At 38.6% G+C, this 24,267-nt stretch overlaps 1 protein-coding gene and 1 pseudogene across 3 annotated transcripts in view; both read left to right on the top strand.

Annotated features, from left to right (window-relative positions):
- The window catches only part of RHOBTB3 (Rho related BTB domain containing 3), a 77,855-nt gene that overhangs the window by 46,967 nt on the left and 6,621 nt on the right, over window positions 1-24,267 (top strand). For all 3 annotated transcript variants that reach the window (XM_017859663.1, XM_017859664.1, XM_017859665.1), the window contains exons 8-11: window positions 2,294-2,414; window positions 14,801-14,974; window positions 18,175-18,341; window positions 23,185-23,281. In XM_017859663.1, coding sequence (XP_017715152.1) covers window positions 2,294-2,414; window positions 14,801-14,974; window positions 18,175-18,341; window positions 23,185-23,281 — 559 coding nt within the window. The remainder of the gene's footprint in view (window positions 1-2,293; window positions 2,415-14,800; window positions 14,975-18,174; window positions 18,342-23,184; window positions 23,282-24,267) is intronic.
- On the top strand, window positions 3,277-5,203 carry LOC108520332 (60 kDa heat shock protein, mitochondrial-like; annotated as a pseudogene).

Consider the following 24,267-nt stretch of genomic DNA (forward strand, 5'->3'; position numbering starts at 1 on the left):
ATCCCCCCACCTTGGCCTCCCAAAGTGCTGAGATTACAGGCGTGAGCCACTGTGCCCTGCTGGTGATGCTTTTTGACTGTTACTCTCCTTTACGCGTGGCGGGCACTTGACTCCCATCCCCGAATTCCTTCCATATGTATGATGGTATGTTGTGTATAGGATCTTAGAGTGACTGTATAGGACCAGGATTTGTATGATCCTGTTTTGCCTCTCTGTTTTGCTTATGGATACCATTCTGGAATGTGTTCTGCTGTCTTAGGAGGAAGAATAGTATCGTTTCCCCACCACCCCCACCACCAAATATTTTAAACTTCCCACCATAGTAGATTAATTTAGAGTGAGAAGTAAATGTCAGTTGTTATTATTACTGCTAATGTTGTGTGTTTATTAAAACTCTAGTAACTTGGGATTGTATAGTCTGTAAGGGCTTTAAAAAAACATTTCAAAATTTTAAGACACTGCACAATTTAGCCAGTGTATTCTTTTTTCTGATTTTGTGATAAACAAATTGGCTGCAGTAGATAAATAAGGTAAGTTATATGCAATGCTTAGCGGAATAAAGATTTTCTTAGGGATAAAGCTTTCAGAGTTCCCTAGCTAGCCAAGCAGAGGATTAGCATTCTGACCAGGGCTGGGGCTCTGAGATTCAGCAGGGGGAATGGGTAGAGACATCAGAATTTAAAATGAATAAAACATGATATTTCAGTACAAATCACAACTAAATCATTCCAAATTAGGGAACAACATAGACTTTAAGCAAGATTGCGGTGCTAATGATTCCTAGTATTTAAAATGACTTATTTCATCATCATTTGGGTAACATTACCTGAAAATATTCAGGCTTGTTTTGTTTATCCACTGTAAATAGAGTAAAATTAAAAGAAAGAGAGAAAGAGAGAGAAAGGAAGACAGGAAAAGAAAAGAAATGGGTGGAGGGTATGGAAAGGAAGCCTGGCCCTTGACTACCAGGAGGGTTGGCACAAAGGGGATGCCTGAAGACCACAAAAAGGATAAAGCACTGAAGCCTGAGTTAGACAGAGGGGCTGCTCCCAGAGCCACCAGCTCCAGCCAGGCGCGTCAGGACAGACGAGTTATCAAGGGAGAGGGTCTCAGGAATGCCGGATCAGAAACCCGGGAAAGTCTTTATAGGTTCTAGTAGGCTCTGCTGTGAGTAGGAAGGACAATTAGGATTATAAGATTGGATGTGAAGATGGAGGTGAACAGGGCCGTGGCAGGCAGAATGCCTGAGGTTAGGAGTTTGAGACCAACCTGGGAAACATGGAAAAACCCTATCTCTACAAAAAATTAGCTGGGCGTGGTGGCGCACGCCTGTAGTCCCAGCTTCTTGGGAGGCTGAGGCATGAGAAGCTCTTGAGCCTGGGAGGTGGAGGTTGCAGTGAGCCAAGATCGCGCCATTGCACTCTAGCCTGGGCCACAGAGCAAGACTCCATCTTAAAAAAGATAGACATGAACCAATTCATCACTCTTGGTTATTTTTTAAATGTTCACTGCTTTAAGAGAAAGTGTTAAGCTAGTAAGTAGAAGAAGGATATGGGGTGATAAGGGAAAGATGTATTTTTCTTTTTTTTTTTGTTCCGGAGACAGAGTCTCACTCTGTCGCCCAGGCTGGAGTGCAGTGGCATAATCTCAGCTCACTACAGCCTCCGCCTCCCGGATTCAAGTGATTCTACTACCTCAGCCTCCCGAGTAGCTGTTATTACAGGCACGTGCCACCACGTCCAGCTAATTTTTGTATCTTCAGTAGAAACGGGGTTTCGCTACGTTGACCAGGCTCATCTCAAACTCCAGACCTCAAGTGCCCACCTTGGCCTCCAAAGTGCTGGGATTATAGGCGTGAGCCACTGCGCCTGGCCAAAGAATGTATTTTTCTTAATTACAAATCAAGTACTATCTTAGTGAACAAATTAGGTTGTACGTGTAAACATATTTTAGTTGTAGGCATTTGTGTGGGGTTGGACTACTGTTGTCTGTTTCCTGACAAAGACTCATAGGGGTTTTAGGACCTTGCAGCTTCTCAGCCATGGAGCTGAGTTTTCACTTAGGCAATTCGTTTACTGCTGTGAATGCCGAAGAGAGCAGTGTTGTTCACCGACAGGCAGCCCATACCATTCTTGAAGGTAAGTTCTTTTGAAACCTATCATCAGAGATGCCATAGAGTATGGAATCATATTTCTTTTGAGATTTAGCATAATTTTCCAAATTCTCAGCCTAGCCTGTGTGTTATCAAAGCATATTAAATACCTTTCCCCTGTATTTTTGTTTTCCCTTATAGATTAATTGCCTAAGGAATTGCAAAACCTATCAAGCCAGAAAACCTCTGTGGTTTTATAACACTTCACTCAAGTTTTTCCTTAATAAGCCAATGCTTGCCGATGTTGTCTTCGAAATTCAAGGTATGGATGAACTTTTACAAAGTTTATGATTCATTTTTATTTCTTGTGTTCTTTCCTTGCTTTCTACTTCAGATTGGAATGTTTGTTGTGAAGGAATGATTATTCCCTATTGAGGGATGTAGATTAATGCTACCTTAATGTCAACAAAATCTTCCAGGTAAATAGGAAGTATTTTATTAAAATGAGAAAAGAAATTTATATTTCCCTTAGTATTTTTTTCCTTTGCCATATGCTTCATCAACTTTTAGGGCCTAGCAAAGGATGGGATGATCTGTAATATTTTATTATATATTTTTGTGTGTATTTCTTTAAAATCCTAGTGTTTGCTGCATCTGGAGCTAACCCCCTTAAAATTATATTATCTGTAGCTTATTTTATCCAGCTCTCTTCCTTTTTATTTGAGCAAAAGGAATTGACTATTATTTTATTCAGCTGTCTTCTGTTTCTTTTGAGAAAAAAGATTGAGGGTTCTGCCTGGCCCACCTCAGGCACCCATAGATATTGCTACATTTATTCCTCACAGCACTTTGAGAATTTTATCACCAGAGCAACTGAGAGCTGCTGCTTATCTCTCTCAGAAAGTAAGACTACCTAATTATAATGAAGATGAACTGTTTGAGTGCCCATTGTTGATTACTTGCTTGGATAATTCTGTCACTTTAGTAGATTAAGATCTAAAGAATGTGGTAGGAGCTGCCAGCACACAAGGTGCCACCGGGCAGGGGAGAGGCGGAGGGAGGGGACGTGAGCTCATGGCCATGTGCATCTTGCATTCTGTACCTCACTGGCCGCTGACCTGCCTGACTGCACAAGCTCTGCCGCTGCCCCGCAGAAATACTTGGATTACCCAGTCTTTCCGTACATGAGACCGGTGTCAGAATACTGGGCTCCTCATCTCATTTGGGCTTATGCCAAAGATGTAAAATTTGGTGCAGGTGCCTGAGCCTTAATGCTTCAAGGTGTCGACCTTTTAGTCAATGCCGTAGCTGCTACAGTGGGGCCGAAGGGAAGAACTGTGATTATTGAATGAAGCTAGGGAAGTCCCAGAGTAACAAAAGATGGTGTGACTGTTGCAAAGTCAATTGGCTTAAAGGATAAATATAAAAATATTGGAGCTAAGCTTGTTGCCAGTAACACTAAGATGTTGCCAATAACACAAATGAAGAGGCTGGGGGTGGCACCACCACTGCTACTGTACTCACACACCCTATGGTCAAGAAAGGTTTTGAGAAGATTAGCAGAGGTGCTAATCCAGTGAAAATCAGAAAAAGTATGATGTTAGCTATTGATGCTCTAATTGCTGAACTTAAGAAACAGCCTAACTCCAGCCTGAGCGACAGAGGGAGACTCCGTCTCAACAAAATAAAAAGCAGTCTAAACCTGTGACAACCCTTGAAGAAATTATTCAGGTTGCTACAATTTCTGCAAATAGAGACAAAAAAAGTCAGCAACATCATTTCTGAAGCAATGAAAGGGGTGGGAAGAAAGGCTGTCATTACAGTAAAGGATGGAAAAACACTGAATGGTGCATTAGAATCACCATATCTAATTTTTGCATACCTATTAATACATCGAAATTTTTGCATGCCTTATTAATACATCAGATAATTAGGCTAAATTTTCGCATAACTTATCAATACATCGAAAGGTCAGAAACGTGAATTCAAGGATGCCTATGTTCTGTTGAGTGAAACAGAAATGTCTAGTACCCAGTCTGTTGTACCTACTCTTGAAATTGCCAGTGCTCACTATAAGCCTTTGGTTATCATTGCTGAAGATGTTGATGGAGAAGCTCTACAAACTTTCCTTTTGAATAGGCTGAAAGTTGGTCTTCAGGTTATAGCAGTGAAAGCTCCAGGTTTGTTGACAATAGAAAGAACCAGCTTAAAGATATGGCTCTTGCTGCTGGTGGTGCACTGTTTGCAGAGGAGGTGTTGGCCTCATAACACAGGAAAAGCTGGAGAGGTCATTGTGACCAAAGGTGATGCTGTGCTCTTTAAAGGAAATGGTGACAAGTCTTGAATTGAAAATTACATTCAAGAAATCATTGAGCAGTTAGATATCACAGCTAGTGAATATGAAAAGGGAAAACTGAATGAATGGCAAAACTTTAAAATAGAGTAGCTGTACTAAAGGTTGGTGTGGCAAGTGATGTCAAAATGAATGAAAAGAAAGAGTTATAGATGCCCTTAATGCTATAAGAGCTGCTATTGAAGAAAACATCATTCTGGGATGGGGTTGTGCCTTGCTTCAGTGCATTCCAGCCTTGGACTCATTAACTCCAACTAATAAAAATAAAAAATTGGTATAGAAATTATTAAAAGAATACTCAACATTCTGGCAGTGACCACTGCTAAGAATGCAGGTGTTGAAGGATCTTTGGTAGTTGAGGCAATTGTGTAGCGTTCCTCAGAAGTTGGTTATAGAGCTATGGTTGGGGATTTTGTGAATATGGTGGAAAAGAAATCATTGACCCAATGAAGGATGCGAGAACTGCTTTATTAGATGCTGCTTGGGTGCCTTCTCCATTAATTACAGCAGAAGTTATAGTCACAGAAATTCCTAAAGAAGAGAAGGACCCTGGAATGGGTGCTGTAGGTGGGATGGGAGGTGGCATTTCTGATTCCTAGAATAGAGCTTGACCTTTATTCATGAACTTGTGATAGGAAGCTCAAGGCAGTATTTCTCACTGGTAACTGAAGAAAAGGCTGGGTGATGTTTTTAAAAAGTCACTATAACCCTCAGTTACTGGTTTATGTTTTAAATCACTGTAACCATCAGTTACTGATTTCAACTGACAATAAATAGCAGTTTACTGCTGTCATTGTCCATGCCTACAAATAATTATTTTGTACTTTTGGATAAAAACACATTTTACATTCCTGATACTGGGTGAAAGAGCCACGTACCAATGTACTGCTTTCAGCTTAAATCACTGAGACATTTTTACTACTATGCTGTTAAAATCAGGATTTTAGTGCTTGCTAACAGCAGATGAGAAGTTAAGAAGCAGCTTTTCTGTGGAGAGTAAGAATAATTGTGTACAAAGTAGAGGAATACCCAATTATGTGACAACTTTATGTAATACAAATTTGTTTAAAGTTAAAAAAGAATGAATTGTTAGATACTTTCAGTTATGCAAGAAAGATCGAATTCCACCATATTCACAAAATCCCCAACCATAGCTCCATAACCAGCTTCTGAGGAACGCTGCACAATTGCCTCAGCTACCAAAGATCCTTCAACACCTGCATTCTTAGCAGTGGTCACTGCCAGAATGTTGAGTATTCTTTTAATAATTTCTATACCAATTTTTTATTTTTATTGGTTGGAGTTAATGAGTCCAAGGCTGGAATGCACTACTGTTTTCCAATGAAAATCTAAGTAGAACTTTAGATAGGCAATTACTAAAAGGAAAATATAATCTGATTTAATGGTAGAATTGTGTAGCAGCTAACAATAGTCATTTACTTTTAAAAATATTTCCTCAGAAAGATGCACATTACTTTTAACTTTGGTCATCTGCCAAGACAGGGAAATGGAAACTTTCCAATGTACCTTCCGACAAGCCACGGCCAGCCCCGTGTGCAGTATGAGCCTGGGACCCTGAAAGTAGGGCAGCGAGAGTGACCTTGAGATACAGAAAAACGACTGGGAAAAAAGCTAACAAGAGGACACAGACTTGATATCATGCTTTCGTCATTTTAGACCTAAAACTGGCTCTAAGCCCCTCATGTGATCACACCTTCATTTATTTGTTGCCTAAATAAAGATCCAAACTGTCTATCTAGAGACAGCTTTCATAAATTACTCATTATAGGTAGGGCACTCCTAGTCAGGGATAAAGCTCCTGGTGATTACAGAATTCTCTCATTAGCTTCTAGGAGAAAACTCTCTGTTGATGGAGACATTTACTAAAAGTGTTTGGTATGCTCTATCCATACCAGAGAAACACAAGAATAGATAATTTTGTACAAATCATCTAAGAAGCTTCTCATTTCAACAGAAAAGACTACATCCATTGTTAAGAAGAAATATGGTTAGTAAATTAAAAAGTATTTCTGTCTTTCTAAAATTAGCTTTTTAAAAAAGTCTAGTTTATAGAGATTGTATCAGTTTCTGCATTCTGAAAGAAGGAGAATGATGCCACTGGAGATGGCTGAATATTATCTTCCAGATGACTTCCTGGGGGGCACTGGGGTCACCCGTGATTTAGGGTTGATTGTGAGCAGACTCCGCAAGATGGAGATAAGGTGGGGGCAAACCATTCCAGTGACCATTATAACAACCTAAGGCACTGCTTTTCATAACCAGAAAAAGAATTAGTAATCTGAAGGTTGTATGGTGAACATATGAGAGTAGTGTCTAGTGGTGTTTGATCCAGGGCATGGTGAGTTCTAGTAGATGTCTTCTGTCCTATACCATAGTGTTTGTATTAATCAGACCAAGCATCTCTGATCTTCCTGGATGTTCTAGCTACTGGTTCTATGGCCAGGGCTGACCAGTCTCTTAGAATTTGCACAATATTTGATACAAATTAGGTACAGCGTACTCGATTAGGTATTTACTTCCTAAGTCATGAGTATGTTTTAGTCCTCTGTCTGCTCTTTTTTTTTTTTTTTTTTTTTTAAACCTGGGTCCTCTTGATTGGAGTTTCGAATGTTCCCAAACCCCTCAGTCATCCCCTAAGACTCTGGAATTTTGGGTTGTTCTCTAAATGACTAATCTCATTCTTTGTGTGTGTGCTTTAGAAGTTTAACTGTGAGGAGGAAGCCATAATTCCTGGTCGCAGGAGGAAACTTAAAATTTCCACTAATAAAGGATCTATGTTATTACGTTGCTGTGTCTCCTACAGTCCCTAGAACTGTGACTTGCCTTTAATAAATGGCTATTGATAGTAAGATGAATGGTCCTGAACTTGGGAATCCACCACCGAAGCATAAATGCGCTTGAAGAAGACTTTGCATTGTAATAAACTTGTGAAAGGAAAGAGGGTCCATCTCTTTGCCAGGGATGTTCATTTTGCAGCACAGTTTGAGAGCAATCTTTTTCAAGTAAATTGAATATAAATGCCTGTCCCCATCATACATTAATGAATTAGGGATTGTCTCCCATCCCCACCTTTTCTCTTTTGCTGTGTTATAAAATAGCTACCAGATTTGCTTATAATTTACATAGAAGGCATTGGCATCAAACATAATGTCAGCATAACTCACTGAAAAAATTTTCAAAAGGAATATGGAACACATGAAAATATATGTCATATTAAAAACGAGAGATAAGCAGTGATGTGGTGAACCCTTGCTCCTCCTAATCTTGTGCTTTTCTTCCATGATTCTACCTACTGCAGGCACCTGCTCCCCTTTCACCCTTTATGCAGGGGCTGGGGTCAGGAGGGCTGGCTGGATGATGATGTGCAGCGACTGCTGTGGTGCTCTTTATTGCTTCCCTAGCTATGAAACCAAGTCGTCTTAGGAGTTGGAAGCAGGGAACAGCAGGAATGGTGGAGGCAGGATCTGGCAGCAGCTTCTCTAAAGTCAGCTGTAGGCGAGGCACACCAGCTCCTGAGAACTGGGGTGGGGAGGGGAGCTGTAGACAGCAGCAGCAGTATCGTTTCCTCAGGATGGGCCCCAATTCCAGCCTTGGCTTTGCGTCCTGACCAGTGTGTCTGTGGGCAAGTCACCTGACATTTCTTGTCTTCAAGTCTCATTTGTGAAGTGAAGAGGGTGACGAACCATACAGATTCTAAAAGGTTCTTTTTAGTTGTGTAACTAATAGCCATCCTTCTTTGATTCTCCTTGCACTACTTGCAGGGTAGCAGTGAGAAAACTAAGAAGAAATTTTGAGTTAGAAGTTGAGTGCATTCTTGCTCCTTTCATGGTTAAAATATGTGACCACCAGCCCATTGAATGGAATGGAGCATGTTTGAATTCGCCTCCCTGTGGTCACTCTGGCAGCAGGCTCAGCTTACTAGGGCCATTTCTGTAATGTACCTTTGGAATTCTTCCAAAATGTATAGGGAGAAGTAGAAAAACCAGAGGCATTCTGAGTGAGGAAAGAAGCAGATGACTCAGCAAATCACCAATCTCCTTCATCTCCTTGAACAGCAAATAGTTGAATTTCATGAAGAAACTTTAATTTTTTCTGATTATGAAAGTCTTATATGATGGTTGTAACCAACTGTGCAGAGAATAATCACATTTGTAGACAATGTCTGTTTTGTTCATAAGTGAATTAAAAAGGTCAGGAAAGATATATTCCATATTGTGAACAGTGGTCATGTTTAGAAACTGAAATGGGCATGGTGATTAGAAAAATGTTATAAGTGCTTATTGTAGGACAGTCAGATAATATATAAAGATGCAAAAAGTAAAAAATAAAATCACCCATAATCCTATGCCTCAATGACAATCCCAGTTTGATTCTGGCAAAATTCCCTCAAGTCAGTTTTCCTCTGCTTAGAAAAAGGGGCTGGGAAAATAGATACTATCTACCCAATTGTGTGTCTTTTATTTTTAAACTTATGTCTTAAGCATTTTACACTGGATTAAAACCGCTTGTTAACATTTTAATATAGGTGTAAATTTTAACTATTTTAACTATAGGTGTAAATTTAGGTATCTCCTTTATTTTCACTATTAGAAATAACAGCTGCATTGAAGATTTAATGTAAATATCTCACTCTGAAATTGGGATTATGTCCTTAGAATAGATTCCTTGTCAAAGAATAGGAACATCTGTAAGACATCATAAATGCTATGAAATTGTATATGTCCAGAATGATTGTACTAATTTACATTCCCATTGGCAGTGTATGAAAGCGCTTGTTTTCATACAAACAAATCCTTGTCAGCATGAAGTATGCTTACATCTTAATTTTTCTTGCAAATTTGATACAACTGTGTGTTTTTAATATTCTAATCTAGAATCAAGAAGTTCAGACTGTGCAAATCAAAATCCAAATCTCCTGTGATCCATTGAATCTTTTAGTATTGAGACATTTGCATTACATATATATATGATAGCATTGACTCTGGCAACAACTCTACTGGAGATTATATATGTAAATCTCAAGTCTTGAAACAGTGTTGTATTTTGGTATTGGTATTCACAACCCTACTTGCCACGTGATGGTGGAGCAGAGATTTGCACCTTAACTCAAAGGCAAGCGTGAGAGTGCTTAAAACACCTGGTTAGTGCACCTAGAAAAATTAGATTGATTTCAGAATGGCACAGTCATAACTGTTGCTCTATTTAAAGTCAAATTGCATTCTCTCATGTATCCTATTTTACATTCTTGTCATTGTCTGAAAATTTATAAAGGTTGAGTACCCTTAATCTAAAACCCTAATATACAAAATATCCTAAAATCCAAGATTTTTTGAGTGCTGATGTGTGCTCAAAGAAAATGCTCATTGGAGCATTTTGGATTTTGGATTTTTGGATTAGAGATGCTAAACTATTAAGGAGATTAGAAATGCTAAACTATTAAGAATGTGTGTGTATATATATGTACTATTAAACATTCTTAATAATATATATACACACACATATATATATCCACATATATATATATATTTATCAAATTTTCCAAAATCTAAAATAAAATGGAAGCGTTGAAACATCTCTGGTCCCAAGCATTTCAGATAAGGGATACTCAACCTATGCCAGGCATGAAGGTTTGCTTTTTAGATCATGTTAATGCCTCTCAGTGTGACAGCCTTTGGGCTCTATGGTTTTGAATTGTAGTTAAATTATTAACAGACAGCTAAATTTTAATGTCACTCTGAAAAATGAATGTCTAATTTTGGGGGCTATAAATAGGAATAGCAATTGGAAGTGTGAAAGTACTTCTAACTTTATCAGTGATGTGTAATTCAAATGTTTTACACCAAACCAAAAAAAAAGTCGGGAAGGAAAATATTTTTATATTTTAAATTTATTTATGTCAAACTTAAGACAGACCCTGAAAGTAAGGATTCGGTAACCAGTGTCAAATCTTAATTATAAACTTTTTTTTAAGTTACAGTGCAGTCTTCAGATAAATTTACAATTTTTTTTTGCTATATACTTTACTTAAAATATTTATGATGCAAAATACACACTTTAAAAGATTCATAGTTGTGAAATAATTCACACTGGAATGTAACTTTGATATCAATACAAATTTATGTGAAGTAATTGGAATAATAATTTAAAAATTAGATGAATATCCATTTAAATGTAATGTTTTGGCTGGTCATGATGACTCATGGCTGTAATCCCAGCGCTTTTGGAGGCCAAGGTGGGCGGATCACCTGAGGTCGGGAGTTCAAGACCAGCCTGGCCAACGTGGTGAAACCCCATCTCTACTAAAAATACAAAAATCAGCTGGGCAAGGCAGCACATGCCTATAATCCCAGCTACCCGGAAGGCTGAGGCACAAGAATTGCTTGAACCTGGGAAGCAGAGGAAGCTGTGAGCTAAGGTCACACCACTGTACTCTAGCCAGAAGACAGTGAGACTCTGTCTCAAAAAGTAAAATTTTTTAAAAATGTAATTTATTTTATAATTATATTTTGTAATTATTTCACACAATAATAATAAATCTGAAGTCACACGTACTAAGTCTTTGGCTTCTTTACTCCAGTTTTGAGCATGAATATTAACCTCATGAGAGGTTTAAGGAAAACTAAATGAGAATGGAATCTATGGAACAATTTAGACCAGAACTGACATACTGAGGCACCTTGATGAAGTGTTGGTAGTGCCATGGGTCAGAAACACCTGGTTAAGATCTTTGCTTGGATGCATACTTACTATGTAGGTTTGACTATGTTACTTTACATTTCTGCATTTTTTTTTTTTTTTTTTTTTTTTTTTTTTTTGCCTATAAAATAGGGATACTAATTTCTACCTTGTGGCGTGGTCATGGGGGTTGAGATAGCGCATACAAAGGACAAGCAGAGGCCTCACCTGCAGACTCCACTCCCCTTCACCTGCAATGGCAGCTAGTTTAGTACTGGTGGATCGCTGTACTTTTTCCTGCTGAACCCACGTTCCGCAGCCAGTCTTTCTTTTAAAGTGTCCCAGGCCTTCACCGAAAACTGGCTGAAATTAGCCTACCATAGAAAATGGGATACCATCCCTCTAATAGGTGATCATCAAATATATATATATTTTCTTTGCCACTCCCAATTTGTTGTTTTGGCGTGTGAAAAAAAAAAAAAAAAAAAAAACAAAACAGTTACTCTAACAGTTCTAAAGTCAGTATTGGTAAATATTTAGAGGTACGGATGTCCTTTTGACATGAGTCTGTCACATGAAGAGTTCTTTAGAAATTTACATTCCTTCCCCATTTACTTAGCTAGTATATATTCTGAATCTCCCTTGAGCTAGATAGGTATCCTTTTTTAGCAATGAAACCAAAAACAGTTCTAAAAATTTCACTTTTGAAACCTGGAAAGTAGTATGAAGAAAGTGTGACAAATGTAGTATTTTATTTTAGTAAACAGTGGAAACAAAGATTCTTGATAATCTCTGTAAAGTGACTAGAAAACTTGAGCTTTTCACTTTTATTTCACTCTTGTAGTTCTTTTCCTTAGAAAAAAATTCTTAAAACTGTAACATCAAATGAATACTATAAAGAGAAGATAGTTTGGCCTTGACAGGTTAAAGGAACATGATTATCCTTTAACTAGAAAATGCTGTCTTCCATTTACTTAAGTAATTTCTTTACCTGTATCCTATTGCCAATTAGTACGTAAACTGCATTATGTTCCTTCAGCATATTTTTATATACAGTGTTGAAAGAGCTAACCATACTAAGGTAGTGTATTACAGTTTCACAACAGAACAATTTATAACATCAAAACAGTAGTTTGAAGAGGTGAAAAACTGAAGTTGATGTTTTCTTAACAGGAAGTGTAATCGTTTTCCAAACTAAATTCCAATATTGAAATAGGCTTAAAAATGCTTTAAGGTACAGTTGTCAGCCAGGTGCAGGGGCTCACGCAGGTAATGCCAGCACTTTGAGAGGCTGAAGTGGGCGCATCACTTGAAGCCAGGAGTTCAAGACCAGCCTGGCCACCACAGCAAAACCCTGTCTCTAGTGAAAATACAAAAAAAAATTAGCCAGGCATAGTAACGCAGGCCTGTAATCTCAGCTACTCGGGAGGCTGAGGCATGAGAATCATTTGAACCAGGGAGGCGGAGGTTGTGGTGAGAGATTGTGCTACTGTACTCTAGCCTGGACAACAAAGCAAGACTCTGTCTCAAAGAAAAAAAAAAGGTACAGTTGTTCCTTAATGTCCATGGGGGATTGGTTGCAAGGACCTCCTGCAGACACCCAGATCTGCTATGCTCAAATTCATGATATTAAATGGCTTAGTATTTACATGTAACCTATGCATATCCTCTTGCATACTTAAAATCATCTCTAGATTACTTATAATATCTAACACAATGTAAATGTTATATAAATAGTTGTTAGAGTGTATTGTTTAGGGAATAATGACAATTTTTTTAAAATTTTGTGTATGTTCAATACAGTTGCAGGGTTTTTTTCTGAATATTTTTCACTCTCTGTTGGTTCAGTCTGTGGATGTGGAACCCATGGATTCAGAGACTAACTGTACTGAGTGTTTTGTTGCTGGGTTTTGCAACTCTGTTATAACCACATTATCAACAGAAAATTTCTGTTAAAATTTCAAGGTTACTTATCAAATTCTACCCCCATCAACTATCTACTTGGTATTTTTTGGTAGATCTTAAATCCCTGTGCTTACCCCAAGTTATAGATCATCCACTTTATTGAAGTCAGGCTTCTAATTATTAAAAAAATAGTGCCCTATTTATCTTTAACATTTTAAAACCTTACAATTACAAGTCAAATGGCATTACCTGTTTGTATTCTTTATTAACTGCTGCATACAGATATAGCCAACATGCTTTAATTATGGAAACTGGTCCTTCCCGGTGGAGGGACACTGTCACAGTGAGGCGAGGAGGGGAGTGTGCCTGCCGGGAGGTGAGTGTTGACTGGGTGGGAGGGCTTCACAAGTTACTTCCCTGCTCCTCGGGTAGTTGTAGCTGTACAAATCGCAGTGCCAAGCAGTAGACTCAAAGCTGGCAGTGCCAGGTGTTGCTTGTAGATCCTGAGTGATTATTGGCTTTGGAAAAAGCCGCTGGGCTTAGATGTAACTCTTTTTCTTCTTTCGTGAGTCAGGAGATGGTTTGCTTGGATTTAAAAGGGATGAAGAACCCAATAATTGTAAATGCTTTAGAGAAGACTATATAACCCTGATAAGTACTAGATTTTAGAGATATGTAGGTAAACTCTTGGGAAGGGCTGAGTGGTTTGGTTTGGTTGGAGAGTTACTTTCTGGAATGCGACAGCTTTGTCACCCACACTGGCTGTGGTGTCTTCCACGAAAGTAAAAACTGCTCCAAAGCAGAGGTAGCTTTGTCTTCCTCCTCTTTGTATCTTCAGTTCCAAATGCAATGATTGGCACATGCTGATGCTCAGTAATAATCTGTTGAAGTGATCCAGGCTGAACTGAAGACTGGCAGTGTGTACTCGTGGTTTCCTAAGGTGGTGGAAGTGGAGAGCACTGGCCACCTGTGGCCCTATCCAGCGCTGCCTTTGTGTGGTGCAGCAGTAGCTAGAAAGCCTAGCAAGATTTTCCTAGAGTGTCAGTTCAGTTCAGTGTGTTCAGTGAGCAATATGGGCTGAGAGGGCCCTCAAAATTCAACGTAGCGCTGGCTCTGCCAGCAGCAGGCATTGTTCCTGTGAGACAGAATGGTTGCCTGGGGAAGTAGTGTGCTGGGGAGACTGCAGGGATTAAGGTCATCCTCTTCCAGATTTTCATTAAGTCTGAAATGCTGTCCTCAGCTCCACGAGAGATCCTCTTGCTATTCCTACTGTGGTGTATGGACTGCTTATGGTTTACTTCTTACAGTTTCCCGTTTCAGATAAGGGGAAGCATGGCCAAGACGGTTCTGTGAGTCAGGCCCAGAAGGGTAATGGGGTTGTTTTCTTGTGAAGCACATGGGCACGGGTAGTATTATTAGTATTTCAAGCCAATTGGAAAGGATTGATGTTTCATTATAAAAATATGAAGCAAAATATTTCATTTCAGTGTTTCTATTTCTGGAAATACAAAACAAGTGACAAATAGTTGTCTGACTTGTAAATTGTTGGTTTCAAGGTCAACATCTGAACTTTCTTTATTGCTACCTTTAAAATTAAGAAGTTTCTGGATTAATGGTAGTTATCACTCCCAAATTTAGATTCTGCATATCAGCCTAGCTGTCCCTAATGTAGTAGTCTAATTAGAAGGAAAATTGCTGGAATAACCCTGCGGGTTTATCTCAGTTGTTTCTTGTTTCCCTTTTGAACCTTTCAGGTACGACAGTGCCAGCCCACAGGGCCATCCTGGTGGCCCGTTGTGAAGTGATGGCAGCCATGTTTAATGGTAATTACATGGAAGCAAAGAGTGTCCTGATACCCGTTTATGGTGTTTCCAAAGAGACTTTCTTGTCGTTTTTAGAATACCTGTACACAGACTCCTGCTGCCCAGGTTAGCAATACAAATGTTGATAGTATCTCATAATTGTTTCTTGCCACCCATTTTGTTAAATTGCATTCTGCGAAATCTATTTTCATTTAAGATTTATTAGTTGACATCGTGGAATGTACTAAGCAGTTAGAGGTGGTGCTGGAACAACAACGAATTTTCATTCAGTTCAAGTGGAGGTGCAGTAATTGGGTGCCTTTTATGGATCTCCAATGCTGGCACAAGTTCACATGTCCCAGCCAGCACCTACAGCGTGGGGATCACTGTAGGCACCCAGAAATGAAGGTGTCTTTTGGTACCCATGGCTACTCTAATTCTAGAGATTGGGGCACATTGTTACTTGAAGCGCTGTCTCGTCCACAAGAAGAGGAGGGTTGTGCAACTGCTTTGATGGCTGTGACTTCTGATTGGGTCACTTTTAAGGACTTTCAATATTCTGAGACTTTTTTTGGTCTTCTTTTTGGCCCAGAGGATGTGGGATTTGTAAAGGCCTCCTTCTGACTTCTGCTAAAGTCAGAAACTCCTCAAACTGACTTCTCTGAAAACTTGTCTTGAGATGTTTAGAATGCCCAGTGGACTATAGGATTCATTTACAAATTCACTGACCAAGGACTATCTTTGACCAGGAACCAAACATCTGTGGCAGCTCTAGGTTGGAACAGATCCAGCAGGGTTCTTCTAGCTGGAGGCGCTTGAAGAAATAGCAAAATTTTTTCTACAGGCCTAGAGCCTTGCTTGGGATGCTGGCAGGGAAGCCCTCTGTGAGTGGTCTTCAGCCTTTGGCCACCAGATGGCTCCCATCACAAGCACAGCTAGATTCGTCCCCGTGGAGCTCAGTTCTGGAGCTTGAGACCTTGATTAGAGAATCTGGTCAAGCACCCTAATAAAAATAAAAAGCAAACACACATTTCAGGCCAGACTTCTCTTCAGATTCACTGCTTTAATTTTTAGAATGGAAAGGTTTCTTACATTAGGTATTGAAATAAGTTTTAAACAAGTCATGAGCCCTCTAGTGAAAGATTTTAGAAGTTCAAAAAGAAGCGAATTTATTTGTTTTGGTTAAATTAATTCTGGTCTTGCAGCTTGCTGTATTTTGGAGCCAGTTGCAGTTGTTTCTGTCAGTGTTAAAGACTGACTTATCGCCAGGTGCAGTGGCTCATGCCTGTAATCCCAGCACTTTGGAAGGCTGAGACGAGCAGATCACCTGAAGTCAGGAGTTCAAGAACAGCGTGACCAACATGGTGAAACCCCGTCTCTACTAAAAATACAAAAATTAGCTGGGTGTCGTGACGTGTGCCTGTAATCCCAGCTACACGGGAGGCAAAGGCAGGAGAATCGCCTGAACCTGCGAGGCGGTGGTTGCAGTGAGCCAAGATGGTGCCACCACACTCCAGCCTGGGTGACAGAGTGAGACTCCGTCTCAAAAAAAGACTGACTTATTATTTTTGCCTAATAAAAGTGAAAGCATTGGTTCTTTTTGGAAATAAAATTTATTGTTTATTATTTCATTTTGGCAAATTCGTATATTAAATTTAAAATTGACCAGATTTGAAATAATAGGAAAATCTGATTTTCAGTCATCCTCTCACTCAAGTAATTGAAACTGCTAATATTAAGTTTTACCTTTTGCTAATTAGAAAAAATTACAGAGAAAAGCAGTAACAATGATAGGATTTTTTTAAATTGGCAAAAGTGTGTTAGGGAAAAATGAGTCAAAATGAATAATCGAAAAGTTAAGCCAGATACTGGAATCTATGCATTGGGAAGATCACAGAAGACAAGTAATGTTACTATGTTAAATATTCACCATACACAGTGTTCTTGGTTCCATAGCTACAAAAGAATGTAAGAAATGTAAGAATGTAAGGAGGGATAAGAACGAGAATTACATGAAAAACCAGATTTCTAGGGAAGTATTGAATTGGGTGGTTGCCAGGGACTGGGGAAAGGGGAAAACAGGGAGTTAGTGTTTAATGGGTACAGAGTTTCAGTTTGGGAAGAAGAAATATGTTCTGGAGATAGTGGTGGTGGTGACTGCACAGTAGTGTGAATGTGCTTCATGCCAATGAATCATATACTTAAAAATGGTTAAAATGGGCTGGGTATGGTGGCTCACGCCTGTAATCCCAGCACTTTGGGAGGCCGAGGCGGGTGGATCACAAGGTCAGGAGATCGAGACCATCCTAGCTAACATGGTGAAACCCTGTCTTTACTAAGAATACAAAAAAATTAGCTGGGTGTGGTGGCTAGCGCCTGTAGTCCGGGCTACCCGGGAGGCTGAGGCAGGAGAGTGGTGTGAACCCGGGAGGCGGAGCTTGCAGTGAGCCAAGATTACGCCACTGTACTCCAGCCTGAGCAACAGAGCAAGACTCCGTCTCAAAAAAAAAAAAAAAAAAGCTAAAATGGTAAAAGAAAATGGCAAAGATCTAGTCCTGGAATTAATTTTAAGGGCAATTATAGAGTCACCTTTTCTGAAGAATTTAAAAAAAAAAAGAAGAAGAAGAATAGCTTCCCTTCTGAGTATGAAGGCTTAAATGGATTCTTTATTATTTTATTTTATTTTATTTTATTTTATTTTTGTTTATTTTCTTGTCACCCAGGCTGCAGTACAGTGGCACAATGTCTGCTCACTGCAACCTTCGCCTCCCAGGTTCTAGTGATTCTCCTGCCTCAGCCTCCCTAGTAGCTGGGACTACAGGAACCCACCACCACACCTGGCTAATTCTTTTGTATTTTTAGTAGAGACGGGGTTTCACCATGTTGGCCAGAATGGTTTTGATCTCGACCTTATCATCTGCCCACCTCGGCCTCCCAAAGTGCTGGGATTACAGGCGTGAGCCACTGAGCCCGGCCTTCTTTTTAAAATGGAATAATAGGCTGGGTGTGATGGCTCACATATGTAATCCCAGCACTTTGGGAGGCCAAGGTGGGAGGATCATTTGAGCTCAGGAGTTCAAGACCAGCCTGGGCAACATAGTGAGACCTGTCTCTACAAAAAAAAAGATAAAATGGAGTAAAAGTGCAGAATGCTGACTCCCTTGAGGCTTTTCCTAAGTATTCTATTCTATGGCGGATGATACGGCCAGCATGTTTTTTTAATTGTTGTTTTTTGGGGGGTGTGTGGGTGTGTGTGTGTGTGGTGTTTAGGTCATTAAAGAAATGGTTTTATCATCCACTTTCTCTCATGTCCCTTTTCTCATCAGCTGGCATATTCCAGGCCATGTGTCTCCTGATCTGTGCCGAGATGTACCAGGTATCCAGACTGCAGCACATCTGTGAGCTATTCATCATTACACAGCTGCAGAGCATGCCAAGCAGGGAACTGGCATCCATGAACCTTGATATAGTTGACCTGCTCAAAAAGGCCAAGGTAATTGACTCTGTGTATCTGACAGCCTAATTTTTTATAAAATATTTTTTAAATTATACTATTTTAAAATTCCTCCTTTTTAAGCATACATTAATACTAATCTTAGTTTGGAAGTTTGGCTAATGAGGCTACAGTGCCTTCCCAACAGTTTATCTGGCTAGATAATTTTGAAGCATTAGGGTTTGTGCGCAGTCCCTTTATAAGGAGGCAAAATGTCCAGACATGGATTTTTTTTAACTAAATAGTGGCCCTTAGCAAAGTCATTTGAATGTGGTGCTATACTGTGTCACATAGGCATGGTAGGAAATATAATTTACATTGAATTTCCCCAAACAATCATATCTTCAGGTTCCTAAAAGGAAAATGACAGAATTGGCCCATATATACTGATAGCAATGGTTAAGTTAAACTCATTTACTTCTTCATTTTTTCATCACATAATGAACATGTTTTGAAGTTTCAGTTGTATGTAGGAGATACTGGTATGCCTCATTTATCCTTGCAGAATGCCTTTTGTTTTCATGTCTCACTGTGTTAGCAATCACTGCTGTATATATACATGCTTCTTCTGGGCCTCTTGTAAGCTCAGAGTCTTTTGTTTTCAATAATTGTATCATTACTGATTTTAGAGAACGGGGGTCGGGGGTTACATAATTAAGTTAATTTTAAGTAACTGCAGTTACAGAGACCCTAAATTATGAATTGGAGCCAGGTCTGTAAATGAACTAGGACTACTGTGTTGAAATCTACTTCCCAAACCCCCAGATGTGCTCACAGTCAAAAACCTGCCAAATCCTCATTCCCACTTTCTTTCATTCCTGGAAGCAGAAAGCTTATTCAGATGGGCTATCCTACCATTGGCCATTCTGCCATTCCATCCACTGCCCCAGACAGTTTCAGGACTTGCGGTGGTTATGGCATACTCTTGTGTACTCAACTTGTGGTAAGCTGAGCCCTCTAGGTTTTTTTCACAGGAATATATTTGTTTAATCACTACAGAGTGTCAGTAATTCTTGAAATACTATCTGGCATCCAACATATCTATACCTATCAACTTTGACATCCAGGGTTAGAAAAGCATGACAACTTTTGTCTCCATCTACATTGCTAAAATGGAGCCACATGATGGGGCAAATTCCAGATCAGTGACAGCTGAATGCTTGCCTCCAAGCTGAGATGAATTCATTCATCAACACTTCTGTTTATAGAAGGGAATTTATTTAAAGCATTTAGGTCTTCTCCTACTATCTCCTTAACTATTTTGGACTTCATTTCTCTTATAATCAAGTCTTAAGATCACCTGTACTTAATATTAGGGCTAAAAACAAATTTAAAAATTGAGTAACACTGATCTCTCTTTGTAATATATTTACATTCATCTCATGATAAATAGTTCCCCTCCAAATTTAGTTTACAGTTTTTTAAATTCTTTCTAGTAGTTCCACAATCTCAGTTCATTTTTGATGTATCATTTTCATACTATTCTAACAAGTTGTTCATACTTGTTAAAAAATTGGACACAAGTTTATTTTTCCTTATCTTTTAGTATCCTCTTAAATCGTTTATGTGTAAGAGAACTTCCCGTGTGGTCCCATTGATTTCTTGAGGTGCCTCTCCTCTCTGCCCCCCTACATTTGGTTCCTCACCAGAATCATTTTTGATTGCACTGTCAGAAATTCTTGACTTGTTTTCCCTGATTCTGTGGTTTCTGACTCTGTGATTATCTTTTCCCCTTGACTTTAAAACAATCTGAGATAACAGCTCAATTTGAATTTTGTTTCTGAAGACTTTTTATTTTCTAAGATTAAGCCTAAATTTACCAGTTTTCCTTTATTCTTTTCCTGGTGGTTCCTAATTTGGCAGTTGTGAATTCGAGATAACAGAAGTTTTCTTCCCAAGTTTTCTTTGAAGTTCCTAGTTTGAGGTTTCACTTTACCAGCCAGTTCACCCTGTTGGTCAGAATTTGGTTAACTTTTCCCTTGCTATTTCTCTGACTTTTAGGAGTGAAATTGTCTTTTAGCAGAATTAGACTCCCAGTAGCTCTCCAAATAATCAAAATTTCTGACCACTCTGCCAGTTTTGTACTGTGTGTCAGGAAACATCTGTCATACTTTCTTAGATAGATGAGCAGTGTGGGTATTCTCTCACTTCTCTGTCCTTTTTCCCCTAACCTCAGATCTCTACCATGATTTACCTTCAGGTTTCCATCAAGGAGGACTCTTAAAATACAGAGTTGAGATACAGATTCCTTATCTCTACTCCTGTTTAAACCCTATCTGTTTAAACTTTGGTGATTCCTATGAAGTTGTATTTATTCTCATATTAAAAATTTTAATGCATCTTCTTATTTATAATCTATATATTAATATTTGGCTACCTGAAGCTACAAGTTGTATTTCTGAGAGTTTCTGGGTACTTTCTTTTGAGTTTATGGGTATTTTCTCCACATTCTTCTTGTAGCTGTTACGTTCTATTGCATTTGGCTTATGGCTTTTAATGCCTTTTAACAATTCTGTTGCTTATTTCAGTTTGACCCATTTTCTTACATCAACACATATCCTTCTAAAACCTAGTTTTTACAGTGAGACATGTTCCATTCCTGTTACAGAGGCCCTAGATTATGAATCTGGGCCAGGTCTATACATTAGCTAGGACTGCTGTGTTGAAATCTACTTCCCAAACCTCTGCATGTGCTACCAATTCCTCATTCTTCAATTCTTTCATTCCTGGAAGCAGAAAGCTCACTCAGTTGTGTCATCCATCCTACTGTATTTAAGATATTTTGGATAATATAATAAGATTTAAGATATTATAATTGTGGACTCTTTGCAAAAGAGTTACAAAAGAATGACAACTTTTATCTTCCATCCACATTGCTAAAATGGAGCCACATGATGGGGCAGATTCCAGATCTGTGACAGCTGAATACTTGCCTCCAAGCTGAGACGAATTCATTCATCAACACTTCTGTTTATAGAAGGGAATTTATTTAAAGCCTCTAGGTCTTCTCCTACTATCTCCTTAACCATTTTGGACTTCATTTCTCTCATAATCAAGTCTTACGATCACCTGTATTTAATATTAGGGATAAAAACAAATTTAAAAATTGAGTGTGGACTGTTGGCAAAAGAGTCCACAATTATAATATCTTAAAAGTATCTTAAATCTTGGTCAAAAATAAAATTCTTCATTTTTATGCATGCTTTTGTGGCCAGCTGTTTATTTCTGTGACCTCCCTTTTCCTTCTCAATCACAGCCCTTAAAGCAATGTCCTAACTTCCTGCTGTTTTGTTATCTGCTCTGGGTTAATCATCTAATAGTAGTGGTGGCTTCTTTAAAAAGCTGAAGGGTCTTACTGTGTTCCCTTGAGATTGCACACATTCATCTGCTAAAAGATAAGGGGAGAAAAAACTGTTAAAATGTTATGTGGGAGTAGATAAACTATAAAGTTATTTCCAGTTCAAAAATTCTGATTTTATGTAATGACAATAACAGGGACCTGTGAATATATGTGTTTAAATACTCTCACACTATACAGCTTTAAAAAAAAAAAAAAAAAAGCAGATCCTTGAGTTTTTTTTCATTAAGGTTTGAGATTACTAATCACTCTTCAATGTAGCATTACTTGTTGCTTCCTTAATATTTTTGCATCTCCTTAGAAGAGCTATACTTAGCCAAAAGGTGGAAGCAACCCGAATGTCCATTGACAGGTGAAGAGATAAACAAAGTGTGGTATATATGTACAATGGGGTATTATTCAGCCTTAAGAAGGAACGAAATTTTGATATCTGCTACAACATGGATGAAACTTGGAAAATATTACCCTAAGTGAGCCAATCATAAAAGAACAAATATTTTACAATTTCACTTATATGAGGTACCTAGAATAGTGAAATTCACAAAGACAGTAAAACAGTGGGTGCTAGGACCTGGTAGGGATAGGGAGAAAACTGTTTAATGGTACAGAGTTTCATTTTGGGGTGATAGAAGAGGTCTGGAAACGGATAGTGGTATTGGGTTGCCCTACCATGTGTATGTACTTATTAATGACACTTAACTGTACACTTAAGGATTATTAAAATGGTAAGTTTTGTGTTTTACATATTGTACCACAATAATAATAAAAAAAGAGTTCTATACTTATGTACCAAAGTTGCCTGCCAGGAAGTCATCTGCGTTGGTGGTTGGATGGATCAATGAGTGTCACTACGTGGACACCAAGGTGATGATGTCGGTGGCCTGCTTGCTTGGAGTTTTCCCTCCATTAGCAGCTGTTGGAACTCAGAATGAGGAGAATGGAGCTGGAAATCCTGCTCAGTTTACTGTACATCTCATTAAAAGCAAATATTTAGACACAGCTTTCTCTTAGAAACATTTACACATTGAAACCCATGCCTTCGACCGATGGTGTTTCCTTCTCAAAATATGTTTTGACTTGCTCCTCAGGTGAACTTGTTTCAACATTGCTCACCATCAGCTGCTACACAGATACAGGTGCAGTTAGTGACGTCCATGGCTTTAGATTAAAAGCTTAAATTAAATCTTCAAGAACCTCAAACAGATGCAGCCATGCATTGCTTAAAATGTTTGGCCACTCCGGCAGCCATAGATTGTTATTCGCTGTTGGTTTGGCTTCTTCCAAGAATGTACTTTTAACATTATCTGTTAATAGTGCTCCTTCATCCTGTCTGTTGTCACAGTAGACTGAAAGCTGCATCAGGTAAAGGCACATTAAACATATATATGGGCTCTCCGTGATTGCTCCCAGGCCGTTCTCTTGATCTAATCATCATACTGGTGGCCATTATGTGCAATGTTGTTTCACTTTTCATTTTTCTTGCAGTTTCACCACTCTGATTGCCTTTCAACCTGGCTACTTCATTTCATTGCTACTAACTACCTCATCTTCAGTCAAAAGCCTGAATTTCAGGATCTTTCAGGTAGATTGCCAATTTCTGTTTTGAAAAGAAAACTTTATGTTCTTTGTTCTTAGATTTGAGACATAAGTTGTAGAAGTGGTGCTTTTAGCAAAATAAGAATAGTCAGTGTAATAAATTTGTTGTAAATTATGCAGTGTGGTAATTATGGAAACAATTTATAGTCACCTGTGTTACATAAGCGGCTTAACCTGTGTTACACAAGAAGTTTTCTAATGGTTATTTTATAGCTCCCATCCATTTTTAAACACATTTTCTTTCCCCAAAATAGATAAGGTGACAAAATGTGTCCTTAGGTGGCATTTGCTTGTGAAAAATGATATCTTAGTTGTAACTACCTAGGTTAGTAGCAAAGTTTAGACAGTACAGATTTAAAAATTTAACTCTTGTTAACTATATGATATATAGCTTTATTGTACTGGATATCTGTATTTACTGAGTATATCTATATGGGAGTCCATTATATTTGCAATAACAGTTTTTCATATATAAAAGAATGTTGTGAAACTTACTGAGAGTACATGTAATATGCTTTCTAAGGTAAATTATAAAGATTAAAAGCAAAGTGTGAACTACTGAGTACTGCATAAAAGGAAAAAAATGAAAATAGTTGTCAGAATAGACAGTTTAGATGCAATGGTTTGCTCATGTTATTTTCTAGCATAGACTCAAGGAAAATTTGAGCTAAAAAGAAAAGGAAGTGAAAGATTACCTTTTCAAGGAGTTTCACACTCTGGACAAACAAATCTCCGTGGAGATAACTGAAGTGATTTCTAGGGTGGGGGGCAGAAGGTAGGGAGTGGGTGAGGAGAAGAAGAGAGAGAGGGAGTAAGGGAAAGGGAAAGAGAACGCTAAAATGTACAGCTCTTGGACTCTTCCCTCCCTTCTTCAGTCAGAGTACTTCCACTTTATCTGTTTCATATCTTGAGTTCTACCTAAAATTATACATCCTGAAAAAGACTTTGCTGGTAAAAGATACAAAAATCATA

The sequence above is a fragment of the Rhinopithecus bieti genome, unplaced genomic scaffold (assembly GCF_001698545.2).
Source record: "Rhinopithecus bieti isolate Rb0 unplaced genomic scaffold, ASM169854v2 scaffold_50384, whole genome shotgun sequence".
Lineage (NCBI taxonomy): Eukaryota > Metazoa > Chordata > Mammalia > Primates > Cercopithecidae > Rhinopithecus > Rhinopithecus bieti.